At 42.6% G+C, this 23,925-nt stretch overlaps 1 protein-coding gene across 1 annotated transcript; it reads right to left on the bottom strand.

The window, feature by feature from the left end:
- Positions 1-884: 884 nt before the first annotated feature.
- LOC134538102 (uncharacterized) lies at positions 885-5,064 on the bottom strand. Its single transcript, XM_063379124.1, has 2 exons — positions 4,899-5,064; positions 885-1,291 (listed from the first exon to the last, which is right to left on the bottom strand). Exons 1-2 carry the CDS (start codon positions 5,032-5,034, stop codon positions 975-977), a joined length of 453 nt encoding a protein of 150 aa, XP_063235194.1. The 5' UTR covers positions 5,035-5,064; the 3' UTR covers positions 885-974.
- Positions 5,065-23,925: the final 18,861 nt, after the last annotated feature.

Genomic DNA, 23,925 nt, shown 5'->3' with positions numbered 1-23,925 from the left:
GTTAGGACATGAGCGTGGAGATGGGGCTGTAGCGCATGATCTTGGAGAGCAGGATCCAGGACACGGAGGCCAGCAGGCAGAGCGCCATGGCGCCCCAGCCCAGCTCCATGCTCCAGCTGCTGGAGAAGAGGCCAGGCCAGTTAGGACATGAGCGTGGAGATGGGGCTGTAGCGCATGATCTTGGAGAGCAGGATCCAGGACACGGAGGCCAGCAGGCAGAGCGCCATGGCGCCCCAGCCCAGCTCCATGCTTCAGCCGCTGGAGAAGAGGCCAGGCCAGTTAGGACATGAGCGTGGAGATGGGGCTGTAGCGCATGATCTTGGAGAGCAGGATCCAGGACACGGAGGCCAGCAGGCAGAGCGCCATGCCGCCCCAGCCCAGCTCCATGCTCCAGCCGCTGGAGAAGAGGCCAGGCCAGTTAGGACATGAGCGTGGAGATGGGGCTGTAGCGCATGATCTTGGAGAGCAGGATCCAGGACACGGAGGCCAGCAGGCAGAGCGCCATGCCGCCCCAGCCCAGCTCCATGCTCCAGCCGCTGGAGAAGAGGCCAGGCCAGTTAGGACATGAGCGTGGAGATGGGGCTGTAGCGCATGATCTTGGAGAGCAGGATCCAGGACACGGAGGCCAGCAGGCAGAGCGCCATGGCGCCCCAGCCCAGCTCCATGCTCCAGCCGCTGGAGAAGAGGCCAGGCCAGTTAGGACATGAGCGTGGAGATGGGGCTGTAGCGCATGATCTTGGAGAGCAGGATCCAGGACTCGGAGGCCAGCAGGCAGAGCGCCATGGCGCCCCAGCCCAGCTCCATGCTTCAGCCGCTGGAGAAGAGGCCAGGCCAGTTAGGACATGAGCGTGGAGATGGGGCTGTAGCGCATGATCTTGGAGAGCAGGATCCAGGACACGGAGGCCAGCAGGCAGAGCGCCATGCCGCCCCAGCCCAGCTCCATGCTCCAGCCGCTGGAGAAGAGGCCAGGCCAGTTAGGACATGAGCGTGGAGATGGGGCTGTAGCGCATGATCTTGGAGAGCAGGATCCAGGACACGGAGGCCAGCAGGCAGAGCGCCATGCCGCCCCAGCCCAGCTCCATGCTCCAGCCGCTGGAGAACAGGCGTGCTGTCAGGAAGCTGCCGTCGAGCGTCTGGCGCGCGTGCAGAGCGGCCGTCGACGCGAACACGCCGTCCACGAGCATGGCGGCGGCGGAGGAGGCGTCGCACTGCAGCGGCCGGCCTTCGGGCCGCGACTTCACCTGGTGCCTCTTGAAGTGCAGGATGGTCAGTGTGAACAGGGCGAACGTGGCTGCAACACATCGATCACATATTACTTTGCTTTAAGGGTTATTAACGTTTCTGGTAATCATGTTAGCAGGCTCAAGGTAGGAGTAAAGTGAAGTTTCCGGGAGCCCTACTGTCACAACTACATCTTGGCCGTGTGCCGCAAGTTTGAAATAATTGCACAAAATTATTTTTCACCAAAAACCCTTAATAATATAAACTTTGTTCATCCTGATCCAAACTTTCCTACCGGAGTCCTGCTATGTTTTCACAGCTCCGCAACCGAGAGCCTGGTGTGGTTTCGCCAGCCAAGCATAAGCCATCATTATTCTTCCCGCCTCAGGCAACGAATGCTACAGGTAACAGTGTCCAGCTTCGTGACAGAGTGCTTTTCTCAGTGTCACAGGACAGCCCTCTTCCTAGAGCTCAGCTTAGGCTTTGAATATATATACTGTATAGAAGTCGCGAGTGGATAGGATTTACTCTACGTCTTTCAGAAGCGTATGATGAGCAGCTTGGGAACTTCACCGCTGCAGTGCGCTGCCGTAACGCCCTGTATCGTCTTAGTTGTTATTTACACGTTAGAGCGCAGCGCTGTCACCCGCTGTCATTCCCCGCACCCCTCATCCATCATTCACTGCAGCTCAACGTCGTTCAACAGGAGGGGGAAGGGGTGTTTGAAGAGTTCGACACTTGTCCGCTAGGGACCACCACAAGTCGATGCCCTAGAGATGGTGGCGATTGCGGCGGTGAATTAACCAACTACCTCAAAACCGTATTAGAAATTTTAACCTGGGCTGGCGACTTCTATACAGTATATATATTCAAAGGCTTAGGTTAGCAGCTCCAGTCATGCCCCGTTCTAATGTCCCAGGGCTGTCTGGCATGTATCGGCGCCCGCCCTAACGCATTTCTGACGAACTAGCAGATCCCCTCCCTCCTCCTACATCTTTTCCACGAACCTCACGGAGAGCACTGACCGGGCCTTAACGCCTTAACCTCATCTCTCGGCGAAGCGAAATCAAGGACATCTGGCTCGTCGGCGAAAAGTCTGCCTTCGCCATCTCGTGGCGAAGATTGCTTTCTGCTTGACTTTTTCCCTTATTTCACGATCCCTGTTTCTTGTCACCATGCGAACCGTGAGTATTATTTCAAACCTTGGCTCGTGTGATTAAGGCGGGGTAGCGGATAGGTGTTAAGGCAGGCTGAAAGCAGCAGGTTCAACAATGGGCCAAATGCTGGAGATGGCCTGAACGGTACGATCTTTGAACTCCTAGATCTCTTCCACCTGCTCTGCCAGCACCGCAGTCTGTTGCTAAGTAATTGTTTTTTCGAGCAGATATATAATTTAGGTACATGAGTTTAAATCACGTCTGTGATAGAACACTGCATTTAATAATTCTTAGTGGTGATGCTAGAGCAGTGACATACAACTTCAAATTTTCCGAGGACCTGGTATCATTCTTCAAACCAACCCGAGAGCCAGATATCGATTTTTAAAACTAATCCGCGAGCCGGACACACAAAATTAATATTAAATGTTTTGCGGAAAAAAATAATTGTAGTATTATTCTGTTAAGTAACCGAAAAATTTACTATGTGGCATGTGATGAAGAAACGCGAAGAAAGGGTAAAAAAAAAAAAATTAAAAACTCTTGAATACTGCATTGACAAAAATATCTAAAAAGATACATAATGTAAATAAAAAAATGCATTTACGCCACAGTAGACATGATAATAGTTCTTTGTTTATAGATGACTTAAGAGGGCAGCCAGTCCCTCCCCCCCCCCCCTCCTTTTTCTCACTCCTTGTGACAGAGCATTAGTGGAGTAAACGTGGTCTAGAAAAATGTTCAGTGGAAACTTGTGGTGGTCAGGAAACTCTGTTGTGTTTCGCTGGACATGGTGAACATCTCGTGCTCATGTTCCGCACAGCTGACTGTACTGATGTGATACTGCTCGGGACATGGTATTGCCGCCCGCAATCCTGCCCGGCGCTGCGACGTGCCAGCGCTGATTACCTCCTCCCCCCCACTGCCTCCTGGAGGGCTTACCGCCGCTAGTGCGGACATGTCGCCTCCCCACTCCTCACCCTCACTTCACAGTCCCTCACTGGTCAATACGGCCCGCAAAGGTCACGCCAGCGGCGACCCGTGCAGAGCGGCTTCGAGTCCCGTAGAGAGCTCCGAGGAGGCGAGCAACAAGTGACTTGCGGCCCACTTTCAGGACACGTGACCCCCACGATCTGTAAACTTAATTAAATTTTTTTTTGACGTGACAACGTCTAATAAATCGATGAACGCCGGCTGCACGCACGAAAATGTGTCCCGTTACGCTCATAGTACGCTTGCGTCGCATCTATCTGTCTTCCACTCGATTGGAACAACCATCGATTTGACTTTTTTTCGAGGCACATTAAACTTGAAACACTCCCATTCGTTTCCTACTTTTCCTATCATCGTCCTATCCTTAACAGAATAACACAGATTGGAAGAAGTTAAATAGCGAACATGTATAAAAGTTGTATAGTTAAAATAATCTCTTCGTTAAAGTATCTAATAAACATATTTGAATTAATGAGTGCAAATAAAATTAAATTTATGAATTAAATTGTAGATTTCATTTCACTACTTCTTTGTAGCCATACAAAATAGTGATAATTATAAAAATGATTCAATTTTATTCATAAAAGTATGAAATCATTTCATCGATGTTTCGTCATGACGTTGTCACGTTAAACTATCGTCCGTAAACCGACTTTACAGACAACCAATTTTTTTATATATATAAATCATGCGCTTGTTGTGAACTCGCAGTCGAGAGACGTCGCGCAGAGGACCGTGCGACTGCAGCGCCGCGAGGCGGTGGTGTTGGGAAGCGAGCGCCGTGAAACTGGAGAAAAAAAACGCTTCGATGTGCCGACTGTCATGGCGATCGGTCAAACGGTGTCAGAGTTTGTCAACGTCATACATACCAACATTAAAAATTTATATTTGTAGATAACTTCAGATTTTCGGCATAAGAACTGTTTAAAACGTTATGAGTGTTTGTGGTAACTCAAATAAGGACGTTCATAAAAAATTATCGAAAGGCAAATTTGAACTTATAGATAAGTTGTTTTTTTATAATTGGAGATTCATAACAATTTTTTTTTTTAATTTGATCGCTAACACGTGTAACGTACACGATAAATTAAATCTTTTAAATTGGTCGTCTTCGTGTACTTTTTGCCGGATTTTCCCAGCAGGGCCGTAACTAGGGGGGGGGGGGGGGCAAGCGGGGCATACGCCCCGGGCGCAAAGCTGTGGGGGCGCCGAAATCGCTTGCATTGTAATTCCTACTATAACTGGTAAAAAGTTTTTGCATGGAAGTTACAGTAGCACAGAAACTATTACATGTAGGTATGGAAAATGCTTAAATAGCACCATTTTTCCGTGGGAGGGCCCCCGGACATCCGCTTTATTGGTGTGGTATGTGCAAAAAAGAGGGGGGGGGGGGGGGCATGAATCAATTCATGCCCCGGTTGCCAGAGACTCTAGTTGCGGCCCTGATCCCCAGGTATCCCGACTGAGAACGGCTATGTGCTCTGTGGCAGGGTGTGTAGTGGGAGGGGAGAGAGAGAGAGTACTGACCCGCCAGCAGGTACATGACGCCGGTGACCAGCACGGCGCTGATCTGGTGCGTGAAGACGCCGAAGGCGCCCACCAGCGCCGCCGACCCCAGCACGATGAGGCACACGAGGGCGCACGAGATGGACAGGTTTTGCATCCCTGCAACAGGCCGAGTCGCCACAGCTGACTGACACCTCACGGGCGGTTGCGAAATGCCAACATCGAAAACTAAGTTTTTAAATGTGAAGAAAACATAGAAATTTTTTTAACGTAGTATTGATTTAAATGGAAAGTAATTTTACAGACATTAACGAAGTGGCGTACTGAGTATAGCTGCAAACTACATATTATACCTACGAAACTTTTTTGACAATGTTTAATTTTATTGGTAGCAATGAAATGATAAGCATGACTGCCATGGTCACGTGTGCAGGCGTGTTTGCGGGTGTGTGTGTTTTTTTTTTTAATAGTTTAAACTGAATTTATGATTTTCAACACTAATACTTTGCAGCTATGCAGTTTTTAAAGTTATAAAATAAAATAATATAATAATACATTAGCATAGTGTTTTGGTTGTTCCGTATGAAAAATAGATAATCTGAAACATTTATGGTGAATATTCCCAGCAACGAACGAACAATGAAAGAATCAAGGCAGCCAACATTTTCTTTCACAGAAATGTTAACGACTTTCAGGTTGTTAGGGCGCTGATTAAAAAAAAAAAAAAACTTTATCTTCCTTGCTTGGTGGCTGTGGCATGCCCTGTCAGAAAGGTCGTTTCCACAACTCTCTACCAGCGTTTGACTCCACAGCTGAGGAACGAACTGGTAAGTGTTAGTTTTATCTAGTTCCTTAAAAAAAAAAATATATATATATATATTATTTTTTAAACGTAAAATCTTAACTCTCGGTATACGGCATTTGTTAGGAGTACCTAATTTCGTGAATGTAAGGGAAATGTGTAACCACGGTGCTGCCATCTGTGGATGACGCGAACCAAACTTCACAAGCCAAAGGAAAACTTTATATTGTTAACTGTTTAATGGATTTCAACAACATGGGCAGTATTTTAATAAAATTAACTTACTTGTCAAAAATCTAGTCCAAATCTTAGGTTTAGTATATTTTCGAGTTTTTGTTTTTGCTTTTGTGAGAGCCGTTTCTATTTTTGAGAGATGGTGCTGCTACATCTAGAATTTTTGCTTTAACAATTGTATCGATGGTTGTGAAACGTCTAGAATGCGTTGAAACCAGTTTATAGCCTCGCGCAGGGCACCGTTCATTAAAATGGTTGTCGATCTGTTCCCTTACTGGGATTCTGTTTGGACACGTTCTGGAATACGGCCCGCGAGTTAGGTTACGGTCGTATATTATGCACACGGAAACATAACCTCACTACATAAATTAAATACACTCGAATATACACTTGAAAAAGTTTATAAACACAATCAATATCGCTAATATTCTCAATAAATATATTTTTTTAATGATATGGACCAGTTTTTAAAAACAATCAATAAAATTTAAGATTTAAAATCACAATTTTTTAAATTTATTTGTATGTAGCCTTTTTTCATTCTGTGAACATTTTGTTGCGTGTTGCGCGCGCATCGTAAAAATTTCCTCTCGTCATTTTTTCATAACGTGCCTCAAAGATGTATAACTTAAAAAAAAAAAATTAAATTGTTAAGTGCTTGAGCGAGAAATCAGGTGGGTTGGCACCCACTGATGTCACGTGGCCGGGGACGGGAGGCCCTAAAGCCCGTTCCACAGTGGCACGTCCGCATTGCACGAGAACGTAAGCGAATGGCAGCCAATGAGATTGCACTACGTAACGTATTAAGAAAACAAACAAACGTGGCGACCACCGGAGCCAAATACTCGGCTTCTATTGGTCGCATTGTTGAGCTGGTCTCCGTCTGCGTGCCGTTGTAGAAAGGGGCCTAGGGATCGGGGCGGCACAGCGACTCGTACACACTCGTTCACTTCTGGACAGCTGACGCGTGCAGCTAGCCAGATCAAAGCTCTTGTGTAAACGTGCTTGTTGTTTGTTCGTCACGTGGCAACGGTCACTTGAGGAGGTCGGATGGTTCCTCGCAAGCCTGTCGTGGCGAGTCTCGCCTCGTGTGGAACAGAGTGTACAGGCTCCGTGCAGAGGACCAGTGGGTCGATACCATCATCCCCCCACCCACCCTTTTTTCACTCGGCGCTAACTGTTTCTGCTCCACAGGCGTCCCAGCCCTGGTCCGAACATCACTTGTGTTGCTTCACCGCAATTGCTTACCAGTTAGTTGTCAGGCGCCCGTTGAAACTGAATAATATTCTAAACACTTTATTTTTATATAAACAATATTATTACTAAAAATTCATTTTCTTGTTATATTGTTCAAACGATGATTATTATATAGATGTGTGTGTGTGAAATTATAAAAAAAAAAAATATTTGACAAATTTTTTTTATGAAGAACCTCTTGAAAAACTACATTGTGTGTTACTGGCCATTCAGTAATCTTCGTTGCTGTGGATTCGATTCAATATACACCATGTTGACAACCATACTGGCAGTGCGATTCGTATGAAGGTGCTTATTTGAACAGAGTCCGCATATCACTGAAGAATGCTGAAACTATCGGCCTCGTCAAAACATGACTCTATGCCCCAGTGAATATTGTCTTTGCGTCCGGACTCGGCAGCAATGCTAGGAGGAACAGGACAGCAAAGAGCAATTGAAATGTTACACTGGGAACACGTGAAAACGGAATTAATGCAGTGCAATTAGAGATCAAATTAAATGTTAGGGTTGAAAATTGAAGAGGTTTCCAGAGATAATTCTGGACAACAGGGGCTTATCTGTAAGACATGAACTAACCAACATCATCATAATTTTGTGCATGGACTATGTCACTATTGTTGTATTCTTGAGGGATTTTGTGATACACAAATAGTTTTTTATCTCTTTATGGCGGTGAAGTAAAGTAGTCCTCAAAAAAATCTTTTTTTATTGCATAATAAGAATAGGGTAAGAACAATGGCACCCGTACAAATTAGCTCTTCCGTTTACGTTGCTCCTTGCGACCAATAGAAGCAGAGTACCTACTTGGCTGGGGCGGTAGTTTATGTTCTAAATACGTTAAAAAATGTTTCAGTTATTTTTATCTAGTAATATATTTTTACTTTGTAATTTATTTTTAATATGTGACTAAATTCTGCCCGTACCATGGTTTCGAATTGTATATATATATTTTTTCAATTAAACTAATATTTCGTTACCTTGAAATGCAATCTCATCGGTAGCCTTTTGTTTACGTTTCCATGCTCTGTGGAAGCGGCAGAGACGCGATAGTGAAATGTTCCGGGGAATCTGTCTCCGTTTAAGTGCCCTAATATCAATCCTACACGAAAAAATATATTTTAAAAAAGGCGTGGTAATAGAAACTAGTTAACTGAACAATTTAAAAATTATTAAAAAAAAAAAAACACATTCACAAATAACATAGATAGCGACGCGGAAATTCTCGGATTTTTTTTTTGGTATCAAGGTTAACTAAGAACATGTGCACACTCTATTGCACTGATGATTGGCTCACAATTGTCCGGACACTCCCCCCCTTCAACTGTGGACCAATCAGCTACTGGCTAGCAGCAGTGTGGCCGAATCACAGCGACCTCTTCAAAAGAAGGGCCAATAGGAAAGCAAGTGTGGGTAGAGTATACATGGTAGTGTGCATTTTAGCCTAACTCCAAATGACTCTGCGAACTTCCCGGGTCTGTAAACATGGATTAGGACTATGAATGTTGCTGCCGGCCGAGTGTGAGACGGGCTGTATGGTCGCGCGACCAATCAGCGCGAGGCCGCGTGACTGCGACGAGCCATTGTAGACACATGCAAAATTCGCGAATTCATTTCGCGATAGGCTAGCATCAATACAACTATACCTTCGTACCTCTTCTGCGATTGGCCCACATTTTATCCGGGGAACTGTGAGCCAATGGGAAACACTAAACCAAGAAAGTGCCGAATTACGGACAGCCTAATTGAGACGTCTCACGCGTCAGTAGCCAATGAACAGGTGTCATTTCCGCGAGTATTTAAAGGACTGTGGAGTCTATCCTAGAGGTCAATGAATCCGCGAATTTTGCAGGTCTCTAGCCATTAGCGACTAATGACCGTGGCTGCCCGCATCGAGCGCAGACACAGGGGTCACTGAAAGCAAGGGCGGATCCAGAATGAAGGTCAGGGGAGGGCCAAATTAAATTTTCTAATACAATATTCGCACATTTAGAATTTAAAAATATTTAGTTGGTTTTATTTCTAGTTTTAAAACGTCCTATTATCTATAGCACTGCAGTAAAATAACACCTGTGTAAGTTTGGAGAAACTATGGTAAGGAATTAGGAGAAAATTATAATATATATTCCGGGTTCAGGGGAGGGCCATGCTGCTATGCCCCCCCCCCCCTCTGGATCCGCCAGTGACTGAAAGTAGACAGTTCCTGCCTGACTGAGGGTGTGTGACTCACTGTGCTGCCAGTCCCTGCCTGACTGAGAGTGTGTGACTCACTGTGCTGCCAGTCCCTGACTGAGGGTGTGTGACTCACTGTGCTACCAGTCCCTGCCTGACTGCGGGTGTATGACTCACTGTGCTGCCAGTCCCTACCTGAGGGTGTGTGACTCACTGTGCTCCCAGTCCCTGACTGAGGGTGTGTGACTCACGGTGCTGCCAGTCCCTGCCTGACTGAGAGTGTGTGACTCACTGTGCTGCCAGTCCCTGCCTGACTGAGAGTGTGTGACTCACTGTGCTGCCAGTCCCTGACTGAGGGTGTGTGACTCACTGTGCTACCAGTCCCTGCCTGACTGCGGGTGTATGACTCACTGTGCTGCCAGTCCCTGCCTGAGGGTGTGTGACTCACTGTGCTCCCAGTCCCTGACTGAGGGTGTGTGACTCACGGTGCTGCCAGTCCGCCTTGCCGTCCTCCGCCTTGCCCGAGTCGGGCGCCAGGTAGTTGAGGCAGTCCGTCTTGGTGAAGCCGATCCTCTGCAGCATCTCCATCTCGTCCTCTGCAACACCCGGCCGCTGCGGTCAGGCGCTGCTCTTCGCCCTTACCAGCAGTCTGCACTCGGCCTGGGCGTGTCTACTTATTCAGTGGCTTTTGTAACTAACTTAGTAGAAAAAGGGGGTTGTCTGTAAAATCGTTTTACGGACGATAATTTTACGTGATAACGTCATAAGAAAACATTGATGAAAAATTGCATACTTTTAAATTTTCAAATATTATTAACAGTTTTGCAAATTTAATTTAAATAATTTGTTTAAATATAATCACGAACAATTAGCTAAAAAGCCCGCCTTAACCTGTTTGACATTATAGAAGATTTTCTCGCACGGTGGTTGACCGGTTCTTGCACGCTCGGCTCAGGCGGAACGTGACAATGAGTCATGCTTTTTCGTGCGTGCTGCCGGCGTTCATCGATTTATAAGACGTTATCACGTCAAAATATAAAAATAATGTGATTTTTTTAATTTTAATATATTTTTCTAAATCAAAGAAGCACGTTTCTGTCCCTTTACCCTCTTTCTTCCAGCTAACCTAAGTGGTTTACCAGAATTCCGAATGATAACACCAAACAATCAGGACATATTTTAAAGTTTTCCTCATTGTTGTAAATCACATCACTAATTATCTTCCCTGAATGTTTTAGAACCTGAAAGTTAATGTTAAGTATTAACGTGGCTGACTGGCCGGGCGCTAAGGGCGCCGCTGGCTGGCGTATCACAAGCTGTCTCACGACAGCAAGAGGACAGTCTCTTCGACGTGAGACTCTGGCTGTGTACCCGTGTGGCTCACAGACACCCGTAACACTGCTACTTGAGCCTCGAGCTCTTACTTACCAACACACCAACACATCTTACATCTGCAACGCGAGTCCTACTACACGTACCATCTGATACAATTTACGATTACTACCACAAATTAGTCATACAATTATGCACTAACTACTTTCAAACTACTGCTACAAGTACAACGCAAACTACCAGGTCTATAAGTACCACTACCACAACAAACAATCCTGATCCTACCACACTATAACAAGTCGATTATACGTAAACTCTTGAACAATAAACAGTCAAATACTAAACATTAGAGGTTAACAACATTTTATTTTGTACCGTTAAACTCTTTTGTCGGTACTGAACGTACCAATTTATACGCAAAATCCGTCATAATTTCCAGGGTTTTCTTTGAAGGAGGAGGGGGGGGGGGGGGGGAATTATTCACCAAATAATTCTTAAAAAAATTGAAAAATAAAAAAATTCCCTATTTCGAGAGGAAAATTTCCGTTTTAAGGAAAAAAAATTCCCATTTTATTCCTAAAAAATTTAAAAAAATCCAAAATTCAAAAAATTTCAAAAGACTTTTGCCTTAGCCTCTCTTGCCAAGAACAAAAAGTCAGCAAAGTAGCCTAAAGTCCGCATCTACAAGGCGCCATAAGCCGCCGGGTTTACGACCTTGACTTTAACCGTTAACTTCATAAAATAATTGATAAAATCCAAATCCAAAGCAATGCTTGTTTTCCCCGCTGACAATGCAGCGGGCCACGCTTCTATCGGGACGGAGATGGCGTCGTGCACGGAGCAGTGTCCGCCACGCTCATTCCGGGGCTCAGGGGTCGTCGTGGGCCATTTAGGAGAGGGGATGAAGCGAGGTTAACATCCCCTCTCCTGCTCGTGACGTCACGGGCCTGGCATGGAGCCAGCTCCGGAGGGGGTGAGAGCCAGCCACTGTGAACACCGCATCTCGCCACTCAGCGCTGGGGGAAGTACGAGTCTTTTTATTGGCTCTTGTCTACCCATTGTTAATCATTAGAAGTTCGAGGGTTAGGGCGATGGAAACTTTCCGGGCCCTCTTGTCCTTAATTGATTATCCCGGGCCAGCACCAAGGCAACCCCATCAGTAGTTCTCGTGGAGGAAGTGTGTCACCACACTTTCACTAGGAACCTAGTATAATACCTGTTTATTACTTCTAAAGTCGTACTATCCAGTGCATATTTTATCCTTCTGAGGCGGAGAAGGGCATGTGTATCTGTGCCCCCCCCCCCTTTTTTTTCCTTCTAAATACGCTGCTGCTGCCGAGGCTTGCAGTATCAGGATGGTGAAGTTAGCCGAAAATTGTCAAGTTAATTGTTCTTCTGTGGTCGGGGGGGAGCGTATTTCCAAACCCTAGGTTGGCTCGCGTGCTGGCCCTTGAAGCACACTGGAATTGGGTCGTGGCACTGGCGGGGGAGGAGGGTGTGTACGCTGTGGCGAATTTTTTATGATGGTAACGTTTGTTTCGATCTTAGAAGGGGGAGGGGAAGAAAGATGCGCGGTCCCCCCCCCCCCCCCCACCTTGCGGCCGTATCCCTCCTTCTCCTCCCAAGGCGCGGCCAACGAGAGCGCATTTCAGGCACACGTCGGCGATTCAATCTAGGGTTTGGAAATACGCGGTCGGGGGAAGCATCCAGGCAAACTATATGATAATTATTTATTTATTGTGTTTATGCTATATTGTGTTATTTAGAAAGCTTGTAGTATTTTTTTTTTTAGTTTATATTAGAGAAAGTTGTGTTGTGGCGAAGTGGGTGCTTCTCTCTGATTGGCTGGAGCCATCTCGCCTGCTCGGCCATTAAACTTCCCCTACGAGGGGAAGTCCCGTTGGAGAGAGGGGCGGGGGATGAGGCCCCTACTCGTGACGTCACGGGCCTGGCAGAGAGCCAGCCAGAGAGAGATGGAGAGAGCGAGAGAGAGAGAGAGAGAGAAAGAGAGAGATAGAGAGAGAGCGAGTGGGCGCCAACCACCGTGAATACTGCAGCGAGTGTTCGAGCTAGGTAATTACTTGCTTTATTGGGATTGTTTCAAGTCGTACATCACAGTTTATGACACGCATTAAGGCGCGCACAATGGCGTCCCAGGCACACTTTGTCATTTATTAAAACACTCTCGTTATGGAGCGAAATTACAATGGCCCGTCACCTCCTGCCGTCCGTCATACGTGCGTCGGTCACGTGACTTGCAGCCAATCGGAGGGCCAGAAAAATCACATCCGTCAGCCCGTCAAAAGTTTGGCAAACTCATACTTTTTGACGGACGGATGGATCATATCTATGGTTTCAGCTGCGACAGTCAATTGTTGCCAGAATACGGGTTTGTGGTGTTTGTATTTGGTCGTTCAGATGTTTTTTTTATAATAGCACTGCTGGTCTTAAAACTCATGTCCAAACAATTCAATCAAGATTTTGAATTTTTCCGAGGATATGCTAATAAAATCCGTACAAAAATACGCCATAAATAGTAAACCACATCGAAATAAGTCTCTGAGAGACAAATACTCATTGTTGGTCAAACTTTATTAGGGAAATATTCCGACGGATGGAAAAGTCAAGTTGCTTGGTCGGATGTGTATAGTGTGATGCGCATTTTCAAATGAGTTCAGGCAGCACAATCTCACTGTCCGTGTACCAGGGCAAGCCACGAAATGAGTTCGTTATCGAGGCCTGTAGTTTAAACAACTACGAAAGAGCGCAAGAACGCGACGCAAGTGTTGTTCAACTTCCAACTTTTCTTGCGTTTTGCCTCCTTGCGTTTCCGACGGGCCTTGTTGGAAGAGATTTGTTCCGAAAACTGTTACATAACAAAGAAGCCAGGGGCGTAAGTTTGTTTTCGACTGTTTTACAACTTTTTAGTTCATGGTTGCGTGTTTATAAATGACGGCGGTTTTCTTCCAATTGGCTGCGTGCTTGCGACGTAGCGTTCCTCGCGTAGTTGAGAACTTCTCGTTGGGATTGGCCGGTGGAGCGGCTACACTGTCGTCTCGGAGGTTGTGTTCGCTGTGAAGGTGGGCGGTACCGAGGGGGGGGGGGGGGTCAGTAGGGCGGACCACGCGATAGTGCACTGCTCGGGTCGATATGCATGGCTGAGATTCCGCAGGGGGTCACGTACAAACAGCCCCCCCCCCCCCTTTTTTTTCTCTTCTCGAGGCACAGTTACCTCTTTACAGCACACTTTATTTTTTGACGTGACAACGTCTAATAAATCGAGGAACGCCGGCTGCACGCAAGAAAAAGTGTCCCGTTACGCACATTGTTCCGTTACGCTGTGTCCCGTTACGCTCATTGTACGTTTGCGCCGCATCTATCTCTCTTCCACTCGATTGGCCTATGCGTCCGAGGAGAAGAAAGACAGTGGCAGCACTCAACGTACATCTACACGTGAACTGTTTCGTCGACTGTTTATAAAGTGAAGTGAAAAGTTAAAGTGGTTTTCATTTCTTATTACAACAATAATTTCGGCAATATAGGTTGATTATTCTTTCATTTTAAAAATCTGATTACTAGTATAATTTCAAGTATTTATTATTTTATTATTAAAATAAAAATGATTCTCGCAAAATTTTTACATTTACACGAAAAACAACCGTGTCACCACAAAATAGTGTTCGCAGTAACACAGGTTTCGGATTATTACCCGGAAATTTATACTTTGTGGTGTCCCTGTGCCTCCAATAGTTAAACTATTTGTAAACCGTTCTCTTGATAGCTTTCCAGTATTAACTGCACACATAATAAGCATAATAAAACAAAATAAAGTCTAATTACTGAATATTCGATTATGGTACATTATTTGGCTATTTAACAAAAACCTTAAATAAAAATTATATTTTTCTATTTTTAGTTCATTCGACGATAAAAGTTTTTTTTTTTCAAACTATAAGTTTATTATTCTGCGAATAGATAGTAGGTGAAGTTTTAGTCGGATCACCGTATTGAAACCTGGGTTGTTCAGCTGCTGGAATCGACATTCTCATCAATAGAACCAGGCGTCGGAGTTTATGAGAATCCGAATATATATTTATTCAGTGACCATCAATTTGTGAAAACGTTCACAATGTAGATTTTATTCAATACGCACTACTATTCTAAAGGCAACATTTTTAGTTGTATTTCAACTACAGACTTTGGCGGGGACTGGAAGATAGTATCTACGAGTGAAATATAAACTTTTCTTCAAGGCACGAAGTCATTCAAGAGGTGTCTGGCCTACAACGGAGATGACAGGTCTTAACTACATTGACTAGAAGAGAGAATTGTTCTGCAGCGCGAATGAAGATGCAACTGACATCGTAGTTGATGTCGCAAGCTCTAGTTTGGCAGCATCTGACTTCAATATCCTTTCATATAATTAAAGACTTGGATTCCATTTTTCCAAGGTTGTCGTTAAAGAAGAGTAAAGTACGGGTATTTAAAGTGTAAACCCACGGTACGTACCATGTATTATTTTTAAGGATAAAGTGTTGTATGTGTTATTATGTGTAGCATACAACATTATATTGTCGCGGGTTGAAATTTTGCAGGGTTGTTGAAATCAAATTTAGGGACTTTACTGACGGGACTCTGGGCTGGCTGCTCTGTTCACTCGTCAGCGCAAGTGGCGTGACCATGTAATTGGGGCACGGGGCCGGCGCGGCGCGCTGCGGGCTTGCAGAATTTTGTTTGTTTGTTTGGCCGCACGCTGGCGCAGCCACGGGCCGCAGTTACTGGGGCGCGCTGTCGTAACAAGCCGCGCGGTGTGGCCTGCACATTGGGGTAGAGGGGGGGTAGTCTTCCCAGATGTTCTAGTTAGTTGTTTAGTAAATTTGACTTCAATAACGAGCTTTTGTTATGGTAGGCGCGGCAGGGCGCGCGAATTTAAGCGCAAGTGATTGGTGACTCGGGGCTCACTCAGGCGGAGGCTATGCGTCTCACCTGTGGTCACGAGTTGTTAGTTCGTTCGTGATGTAGGAATTCAAGCTTTCGGGCGGAAGCTATGGTCGACGCCAGAGGCCACGAGTCGTTTAATTTAAGTTAGGTCATAATGTAGTCGTCAAGCTTTCGGGCGGAGGCTATGGCCCTCGTCAGGGGTCACGCGTCATAGTTTTTAAAATGTAATGTTCGTTCGGGATTTCAAGGGCAGGAGAGGCCCCTACGTTATTTTTTTAAAGTAATCGATCAAGAAAGGCTTTTCGGAAAATGTGAGTATGGACTTATCTTTGTTTTAATTTTAAGTATTAATTATGATTTGAGGTATTCGGAAGGACTAGGGAAGTGTTTAGTGAAGTTCTCTCATTCTCTCTCTTGTAAGGTCGTTCAATCGTTAAGGAAGTAAAGAGATTATTGTTTTAAATTGTAATCCCGCTATTTAAATGTTCTTTAAAATGATGTTGAGTATTTGACTTTAAGAATAAAATAATTTTAATTAAGTATTATGTTATTTTGCAAAATCTCCTTAGTTCAGCTCTCACCAGACATCCTGTACGGGATGACGAACCTATGATCCTAGGTACAGTAAAGTATTTTATGAAGTTAAGACTAGTTGATGCCAAGCGAGTTGTTTCTATGTAAAGAGCTACGATTCTCGCCCCCCCCTCTGAAGGTGGATCGTGACAGAAATGGTGGAGGCGCCGGGTAGGTTCTATTTCTGGAGAGAGAGAGAGGTAGATTTTTATGTTTATTATTAAGTTAGTTTCAGCTTCTGATAGCAGGTTATTAAGAGTTTACTTGAGGAGAGGATTACGGAATTTTAGTCTATAGTGGAGGAAGTCTTTGAGATTTTTTTTTTGACGTAACAGATGTTTATTTGAGGATACTTGTAAGGATAAAGTTTATAGTGATAAGTTGTTTTAAGTCGTTGAATTTATTGTAGATTTATATCGGGGATTATTACGTGAGGAGAATACGTTATAAGTTAAATGCTTATTAGAGATAATGCAAGTGGTTTAATTTAATTGAAGTTCATTTTAAGATTGTAGGTTAAGAGAATTATAATTTAAAATAAAGTTTTTTGTCGTAAATAGGAATTATTTTCAAGAGAAGTTTGTTTTGTTTTCGTGCGCGTAGGAGACGAGACGTACGAATTAAATCAGTCGAGGGAAGGATAAACGTTAGAAAGGAATTAAAGAGAAAACGAGAGTTTATGTAAAAGAGAGTTATAGAATTTATAGTGATGTTTTGTTTTAATTAGAAAAATGTTGAGAGTTGTTTCAGAACGACACGTCAGTGGACGTGGCAGAATGAACACGTGACGGGGAGGTGCTGAGACCTAGCGGAGAACGGAGGAACCGCAAGCGAGGGTTGGCGCACCTGATGGAATTCGGTGACGTCACGGGCTCATACGGAGACGTGGACAGGCCGTGACCTTGTTTTGATCAGCTGTACGGTAACTTAGCGATAAGAAAATAGACTATTGGTTAAATACATTTAAATTTAAGTGTGTTTTAGGAGAAGAGGAACTTTCAGTATGTAAGTAATTTATTTTAAGAAGTGTATGATGTATAGGCTAGAAGTGTTTCGTTGTAAGTTGTTTATGTTTTTGTTAGTTAAATTCTACCTCGGTTTTAAAAATATTTTTTTGGGATTTGTAAACATTATTAAGGAGGTACACTATAAAATCGATAAGCATTGAGAAAAGTGGGAAGGATAGTTTTTGTGTGTAGAGGGAATTTACTCCAAGGGAACAGAGAGACAAAATTAATGTTTTCATTAGGGCGAGGGACCCTAAGGTGAGGCGTTGTGTCCCTGGGAAGAAAGGGAATTGTAGCGCAGACCATAGGAGATGGGCTGGCTACGTGAATTAAGGGTTAGGAGAATCCTGAGAGTTGTGAGTAGTTTGGGGCAGGAGTTCCCCATGGTAGTACCGAAGTGGCTATCCTGTATGGGATAGGGTACCATTTCAATGAAGTTTGTTGGTGGGGTGAGAGCCCCCTGTGTAGTGGGCCTATAGCAGATAGGCACTACAGTGAAATTTTTGGTTATTTTGTGAGGTAAATTCCCTGGAGGTTAAGTAAGATTGGATTCAGTTAGGAAGGAGGGAAATGAGAAACATTGCTGTAGAGAGTTAGTGTACTTGCCTAATGTGAAATTGAATTTTACTAAATTAATTTAGAAGAAAGTTTAAAGATGCAAGGTAACATTATTATTGTAATAATTGAAAGAGATTAAGAGGTAGAGAGAAATAGGCAGTTTTTGTTTGTAAGTACTAAAGTTTACATATAGAAATTTAGTAACTAAGAATGAATAATAAGTTAAGTCTAGTGTAAAAGTTTTTTTTAAGTTTGTTAAGTTAAGAGTCACAAGTAAATTTTTTTTTAGAGAGAATGTCTTTGATAGGAAGTATTAGAAACTTATGGGAATTTTAGGGTAACATAAATAATGTAGGTAATGAATAATAAATAGATGGTAGGTCTTAAGTTAGGATTAACATTTGAAGCAGAATTTAATTAAGAAGAAGGAAAATAAATAGGCCTAATGAAAAGAACAAAAAAGGATTTTATGGTAAAGCATTTTTTTTAAGTAATAAACAATGAATAATAATGTTGTTTCAGGGTAATGTGTACTAATAATACAATTTTTTTTTTAGGACCAAAGAACAGGAATTATGTAATTTAAATTAACATGTATTTTTGAAACTGTTACAGATTCCTTAAGATGAGCTGAGCAGCAGTCCAGTTTACAAGATGACAAGAGTTCGAGAGACAAGATACAAGATCACTGAAACAAGAGCCAAGACTGAAGATTCAAGAGAAGAGAAAGCTGGCAGCCATGGACTTACAAGTGGAGATTAATAAGGTCATGTAAAGTTTTATTTTTTTTATGGAAGACAGTAACTGGAGTTTTTTTTTTGTTATAAACATTATTTACAGAACTTTTTAGGTTATAGTAATGTAATGGAACTAGTGAGTTGTGGTAGCTGTCAAAAAGAACTAATACCTTAAGTTTAATTTTTAAAGTTAATTTTCTTAATTTACAGAGGGATTAGTAGTTTTTTTTAAACCTTATTTAGGTTGGAATTTAAATACAATAGCTTATTATAAATGTGTACGAACAGTTCAAGTTCACAGTACTGATAGGTAGGTCAGATGATCTTATTGATTTTGATGATTTGTTGTTTTGAGTTGATTTTTAGGTGTTGTGAATTAGACAATGAAATAGTTCTGAAAACTTAAATTATTTCAAGCTAAGAAATAGTAAAGTTAATTGTAACTCAAAGGACACCAGAATTTAATTTTTTTTTTGAATTAGTAATGTTTGAAAATTTTATACTTTACAAGAAAGGTTATAAACAAACAGATCGGATGGAACAAGGATGCAGTAAATCACAATTTCATTTAGAATTATTGATTAGCTTTTGAGGTTATGAAGTAAAAGTAATTATAATTTAAAAGTTTGAATAAAAAAATGTTTTTTTTTATTTGTTTGAAATAGAAAGTTTAAAAGTTAATTAGTCATGATCTAGGTGGGTGATGGGGTGGGAATTGGCCACTCTTTTTCCCTATAACCTCCCTAACATGGCCTTCTATTACATCTAACAGAAAAAAAAAAGAAGAAAAAGAAGACTTATTATTAGTTAGAATGTTTTTTTATGAAGATACCTGATGAACTTTTTTTTTATTGTTGGGAAGAATAGTAGCAAGATTAATCGGATGTTTTACTCAGAAGAAGAAGAAGAAGAAGATAAAGCAGTTTTATGACTCGACAAGCCAGAGATTGGTGTTTCCCCTCTGCGCTCCTATTGACTACGTTGTTTACTCTCATGGGATAGCTGGTTCGGCACCATGGAGAGAGATTGGTGGGCATTGTGGTTGCCCCCAGAAGAAAAGAAGAGTAGAAGAGGTTATGGGTGGGTCATGTGAACTGACCTTCAACCCAGTTACTTCGTGGGGACTATTTGCTGTATAGAGAAGATCAAGACTCAAGAGTTAGGGAAAATTATTGGAGGTCATGTTTCCCTTCCTTAAGTTTTTCCTATCAAATTATTTGCCTGATTAGATTATGCTAAGGGTGGGATACTTTATGTTAGCAGTTGAATTAATTAATTTTATTTTTTTGTGTGTTTGCATCCTTGCCCATCGATTGCAGTTTAGTAGTTAGTTTTGTATTTGTCAGGCGTGATGGTAATGCCTGTTGATGATGTTTCAGAATTGTAATCTGTTCGTGATGAGGATGGCACAACTCCGAAGCAGATGTGGGGAGAAGTTGTGAGCTGCCCTGGAAGCCAGTCCAGTAGCTGTTGGAGTTGAGTGGTGTTTGCTGATGGCCAGCCCAGGGAGCTACTCTTCTCGACAACACTGACTTCGAGGAGTTGCACCAACCTTCACGAGATAAGAGTTTAATTAATTGAAACACTGTAAGGACACTTAATTTTTTTTGAAGAACGAAAGAAGTATGGTAATAAACGGAAACCGAAAAAAAAAAATAATAATAATTATCAAGAATTTGCACATTGTTTAACGAATACTGAGAAACTAAGAACAGTAATTTAATTTGTAAAGAGAGCTTCACTAACAGAACAATTTTTTTAGAATTGAGAACTCGAGCCTCTGAAGGTTCCTGTGAGAACAAACCAGATAAAAGTTTTACATTTAATTTTATGAATACTTGTTGTTTTAAAATAAATCTTATGCAGAATCTAGATGTATGTTCAGACAGCAAGGAACTAAGAAAATTATTATTTTTGTGAAATGAGGAATTTATAGTTATGGTTTAATGGAAAAAGACAATTTGTAATTTTGAGGTAGCTCGATGGGGCTCGAGCTCTGTGAGGGGAGGGTTATGTCGCGGGTTGAAATTTTGCAGGGTTGTTGAAATCAAATTTAGGGACTTTACTGACGGGACTCTGGGCTGGCTGCTCTGTTCACTCGTCAGCGCAAGTGGCGTGACCATGTAATTGGGGCACGGGGCCGGCGCGGCGCGCTGCGGGCTTGCAGAATTTTGTTTGTTTGTTTGGCCGCACGCTGGCGCAGCCACGGGCCGCAGTTACTGGGGCGCGCTGTCGTAACAAGCCGCGCGGTGTGGCCTGCACATTGGGGTAGAGGGGGGGTAGTCTTCCCAGATGTTCTAGTTAGTTGTTTAGTAAATTTGACTTCAATAACGAGCTTTTGTTATGGTAGGCGCGGCAGGGCGCGCGAATTTAAGCGCAAGTGATTGGTGACTCGGGGCTCACTCAGGCGGAGGCTATGCGTCTCACCTGTGGTCACGAGTTGTTAGTTCGTTCGTGATGTAGGAATTCAAGCTTTCGGGCGGAAGCTATGGTCGACGCCAGAGGCCACGAGTCGTTTAATTTAAGTTAGGTCATAATGTAGTCGTCAAGCTTTCGGGCGGAGGCTATGGCCCTCGTCAGGGGTCACGCGTCATAGTTTTTAAAATGTAATGTTCGTTCGGGATTTCAAGGGCAGGAGAGGCCCCTACGTTATTTTTTTAAAGTAATCGATCAAGAAAGGCTTTTCGGAAAATGTGAGTATGGACTTATCTTTGTTTTAATTTTAAGTATTAATTATGATTTGAGGTATTCGGAAGGACTAGGGAAGTGTTTAGTGAAGTTCTCTCATTCTCTCTCTTGTAAGGTCGTTCAATCGTTAAGGAAGTAAAGAGATTATTGTTTTAAATTGTAATCCCGCTATTTAAATGTTCTTTAAAATGATGTTGAGTATTTGACTTTAAGAATAAAATAATTTTAATTAAGTATTATGTTATTTTGCAAAATCTCCTTAGTTCAGCTCTCACCAGACATCCTGTACGGGATGACGAACCTATGATCCTAGGTACAGTAAAGTATTTTATGAAGTTAAGACTAGTTGATGCCAAGCGAGTTGTTTCTATGTAAAGAGCTACGATTCTCGCCCCCCCCTCTGAAGGTGGATCGTGACAATATTTTCTTCTCTGCAGTTTCAGCAACATTTTAATGAAATATTTACTACCACATTTAATTAATACTTTATTTCTACAAATTTATGCACTCAATCTTGCTTACTTTAGGCCAGAGGTTCCTGAACAGATAAAAGTTATCCTTCTATATGCTCATTGATTTTAACTAGTCTGGGATAATTTATAACTTATGTGTCTAGAGGTTTTTTTTTTTTGAAGGATTGAATATATACAATTTTATATGTATATAGTTTGTCTAACTTTAGTAACTTTGTAGGTACACAAAACAAATTTTTGAATGCTACATCCAAAAGAGATCATGTGAACTTTCGCCTAGTGTTTTGTGTGGATAAATCAATGCATTTTGTGAACTGTTTCAAGCTTGGTGTCACTGTACACTACGTATCTGTGGACATAACTTTATCTACAAAGCATGTTCGATTTCTCAAGTTTGCTATCATTTCAATGCTATGTATAGTTCGTCATTAGATAGTTTCGTGTTCCAATAATAGTTCTAAATGTTAGTTAGAGTGGCGCCCGGGAAATCAATTTATACTGTCAATCATCCCGAACATAACAGTTTGCATAAGTTTTTATAAACTAGTATTTGTCCAAGAGTTTGACGCCATCGGGGTGCGCTTGTATACTTTTAGTAATTTCGGCGTCGACAAGTAGTGTGGTGGCCAGTAGAGGCTGGGAAAACTCAGCGGTCTCAATCCGCAGTGGGCCAGAGTTCAAATAAGCATACCTTCGCGCTGGTCCTGCCCACAGTCTACCTGCGGGACTCTGGCCCAATAAGAACCCATCCACCAAACAAGTACTGGATCACAGTAGACTCAGCTGAGCCCTCCGAGTCAGAAGCTAATGAACAGGTGATAATTTTCCCGAGTATGCAGAGGTCATTGAGCGCGTGGATGTTTCCAGACTCCAATTAGTATGCGTGGCATTAGGTGATTTTATCGTTTTTTTTTTGTTAAACACAAATTGTTATTTCACAGGAGAAACTATTTGTAGGAGTCCGTCACTATGAATAACAAGGAATTCCATAAAATTATGAACTGTGCTCAAAAGAACAGTTTTTTTTTTTAGTTTTTTTTTTTTTTAGTTTTTAATGATACAAAATATTTTTTTTTTAAAACAGTTGAAAACAAGAAGGCGTCTTTCATTCTCACACCTTATGTATAAGAAATGAATATAAATAAATCATGCTCGTGATGAAGTAAAACAGGAAAATTTATTTCCAAAATTCTCAATCCAAATTTGAATTTTCGAATAACAATATTTCAGATAAAGTTTAGAAACTTTTCCTTGCATTACAAAGTTGTGTCTAAATACAATCTGTCCATAAAAGAATATTCCTTTTATCAATATTAATAGTACCAACTATAAGCATTTTAGAGTGTTGGTTTAAGATCACAATTAAACTCAAACTGTTTTAAATAAGTGCAGGTGCGAGTACTGCTTTGTTCTTTTCTCGTTTACAGCGCCACCTACGCAAAAATGGCGATCCTGAGCGTAAAGCGTTTTGTGTAGCGCGAATCTGTAAACCTTTTTGGCAACAGCATGGAGTCCCTCCCCATTGGAATCTCTTTGTACAAGAGAGGTTGAACGTCGAAGTCCTGGCCGTTGGATTGGTCGTAATGGTCGAGACGACAGTGCTCTTATTCGCTGGCCTCCACGTTCACCGGTCATAACGACATGCGAATTTTTTTTTTTCCTTTGGTGCTTTATAAAAGATCGCGTCTCCATTCATCCGCTATCTAATGATTTGCCACAGTTGATTGAGACACAGAATTGAAGAGGCTATTTATTGCTTCCACTACTCCGGTGTGGAAAGAATTTGGATTTTTAGGTTGAATGTGTGCCGTATAAGTAGGGACCGGGAAAATTCGCGGGTTCAATGACCTCTAGGATGAACTTTATAGTTCTACGTACACCTCGGTCAAATGTCACCCTCTCATTGGCTACTGTCTTGTGAAGGTGTCCCAACGTAGCGGCCTGTGGTTCGATACAGCTTCGGTTGAGTGTTTCTCACTGGCCCAGAGTCGTCCAGGTGAGTTATGAGCCAATAGCAGAGGCAGCACTGAGGTATAACTATTTGGATTTCAGGCTGTCGTGAAATGAATCCGCGAATTTTTCCGGTCTCTACGGTATAACTAAAGGTGCACATATTGAACATTTTTAAGAAAAACTAGGTTAGTTTACGTTCAATTTGATGTATTATTTGTAGGGACCGGAAAAATTCGTGGGTTCAATGACCTGCAGGATGAACTCCATAGTTCTACGTACACTCGGTCAAATGCCACCTACTCATTGGCTGCTGTCTTTTGAGAC

Source organism: Bacillus rossius, chromosome 13 (assembly GCF_032445375.1).
Source record: "Bacillus rossius redtenbacheri isolate Brsri chromosome 13, Brsri_v3, whole genome shotgun sequence".
NCBI lineage: Eukaryota > Metazoa > Arthropoda > Insecta > Phasmatodea > Bacillidae > Bacillus > Bacillus rossius.
This window is presented reverse-complemented; position numbering and strand designations above follow the sequence as displayed.

Coding starts and splice junctions, on each gene's coding strand:
- LOC134538102 (XM_063379124.1), bottom strand. CDS start 5,034: ATGCAAAACCTGTCCATCTCGTGCGCCCTCGTGTGCCTCATCGTGCTG. Junction 1,292..4,898: donor CGTCATGTACCTGCTGGCGG/GTCAGTACTCTC, acceptor GATGTGTTGCAG/CCACGTTCGCCCTGTTCACA.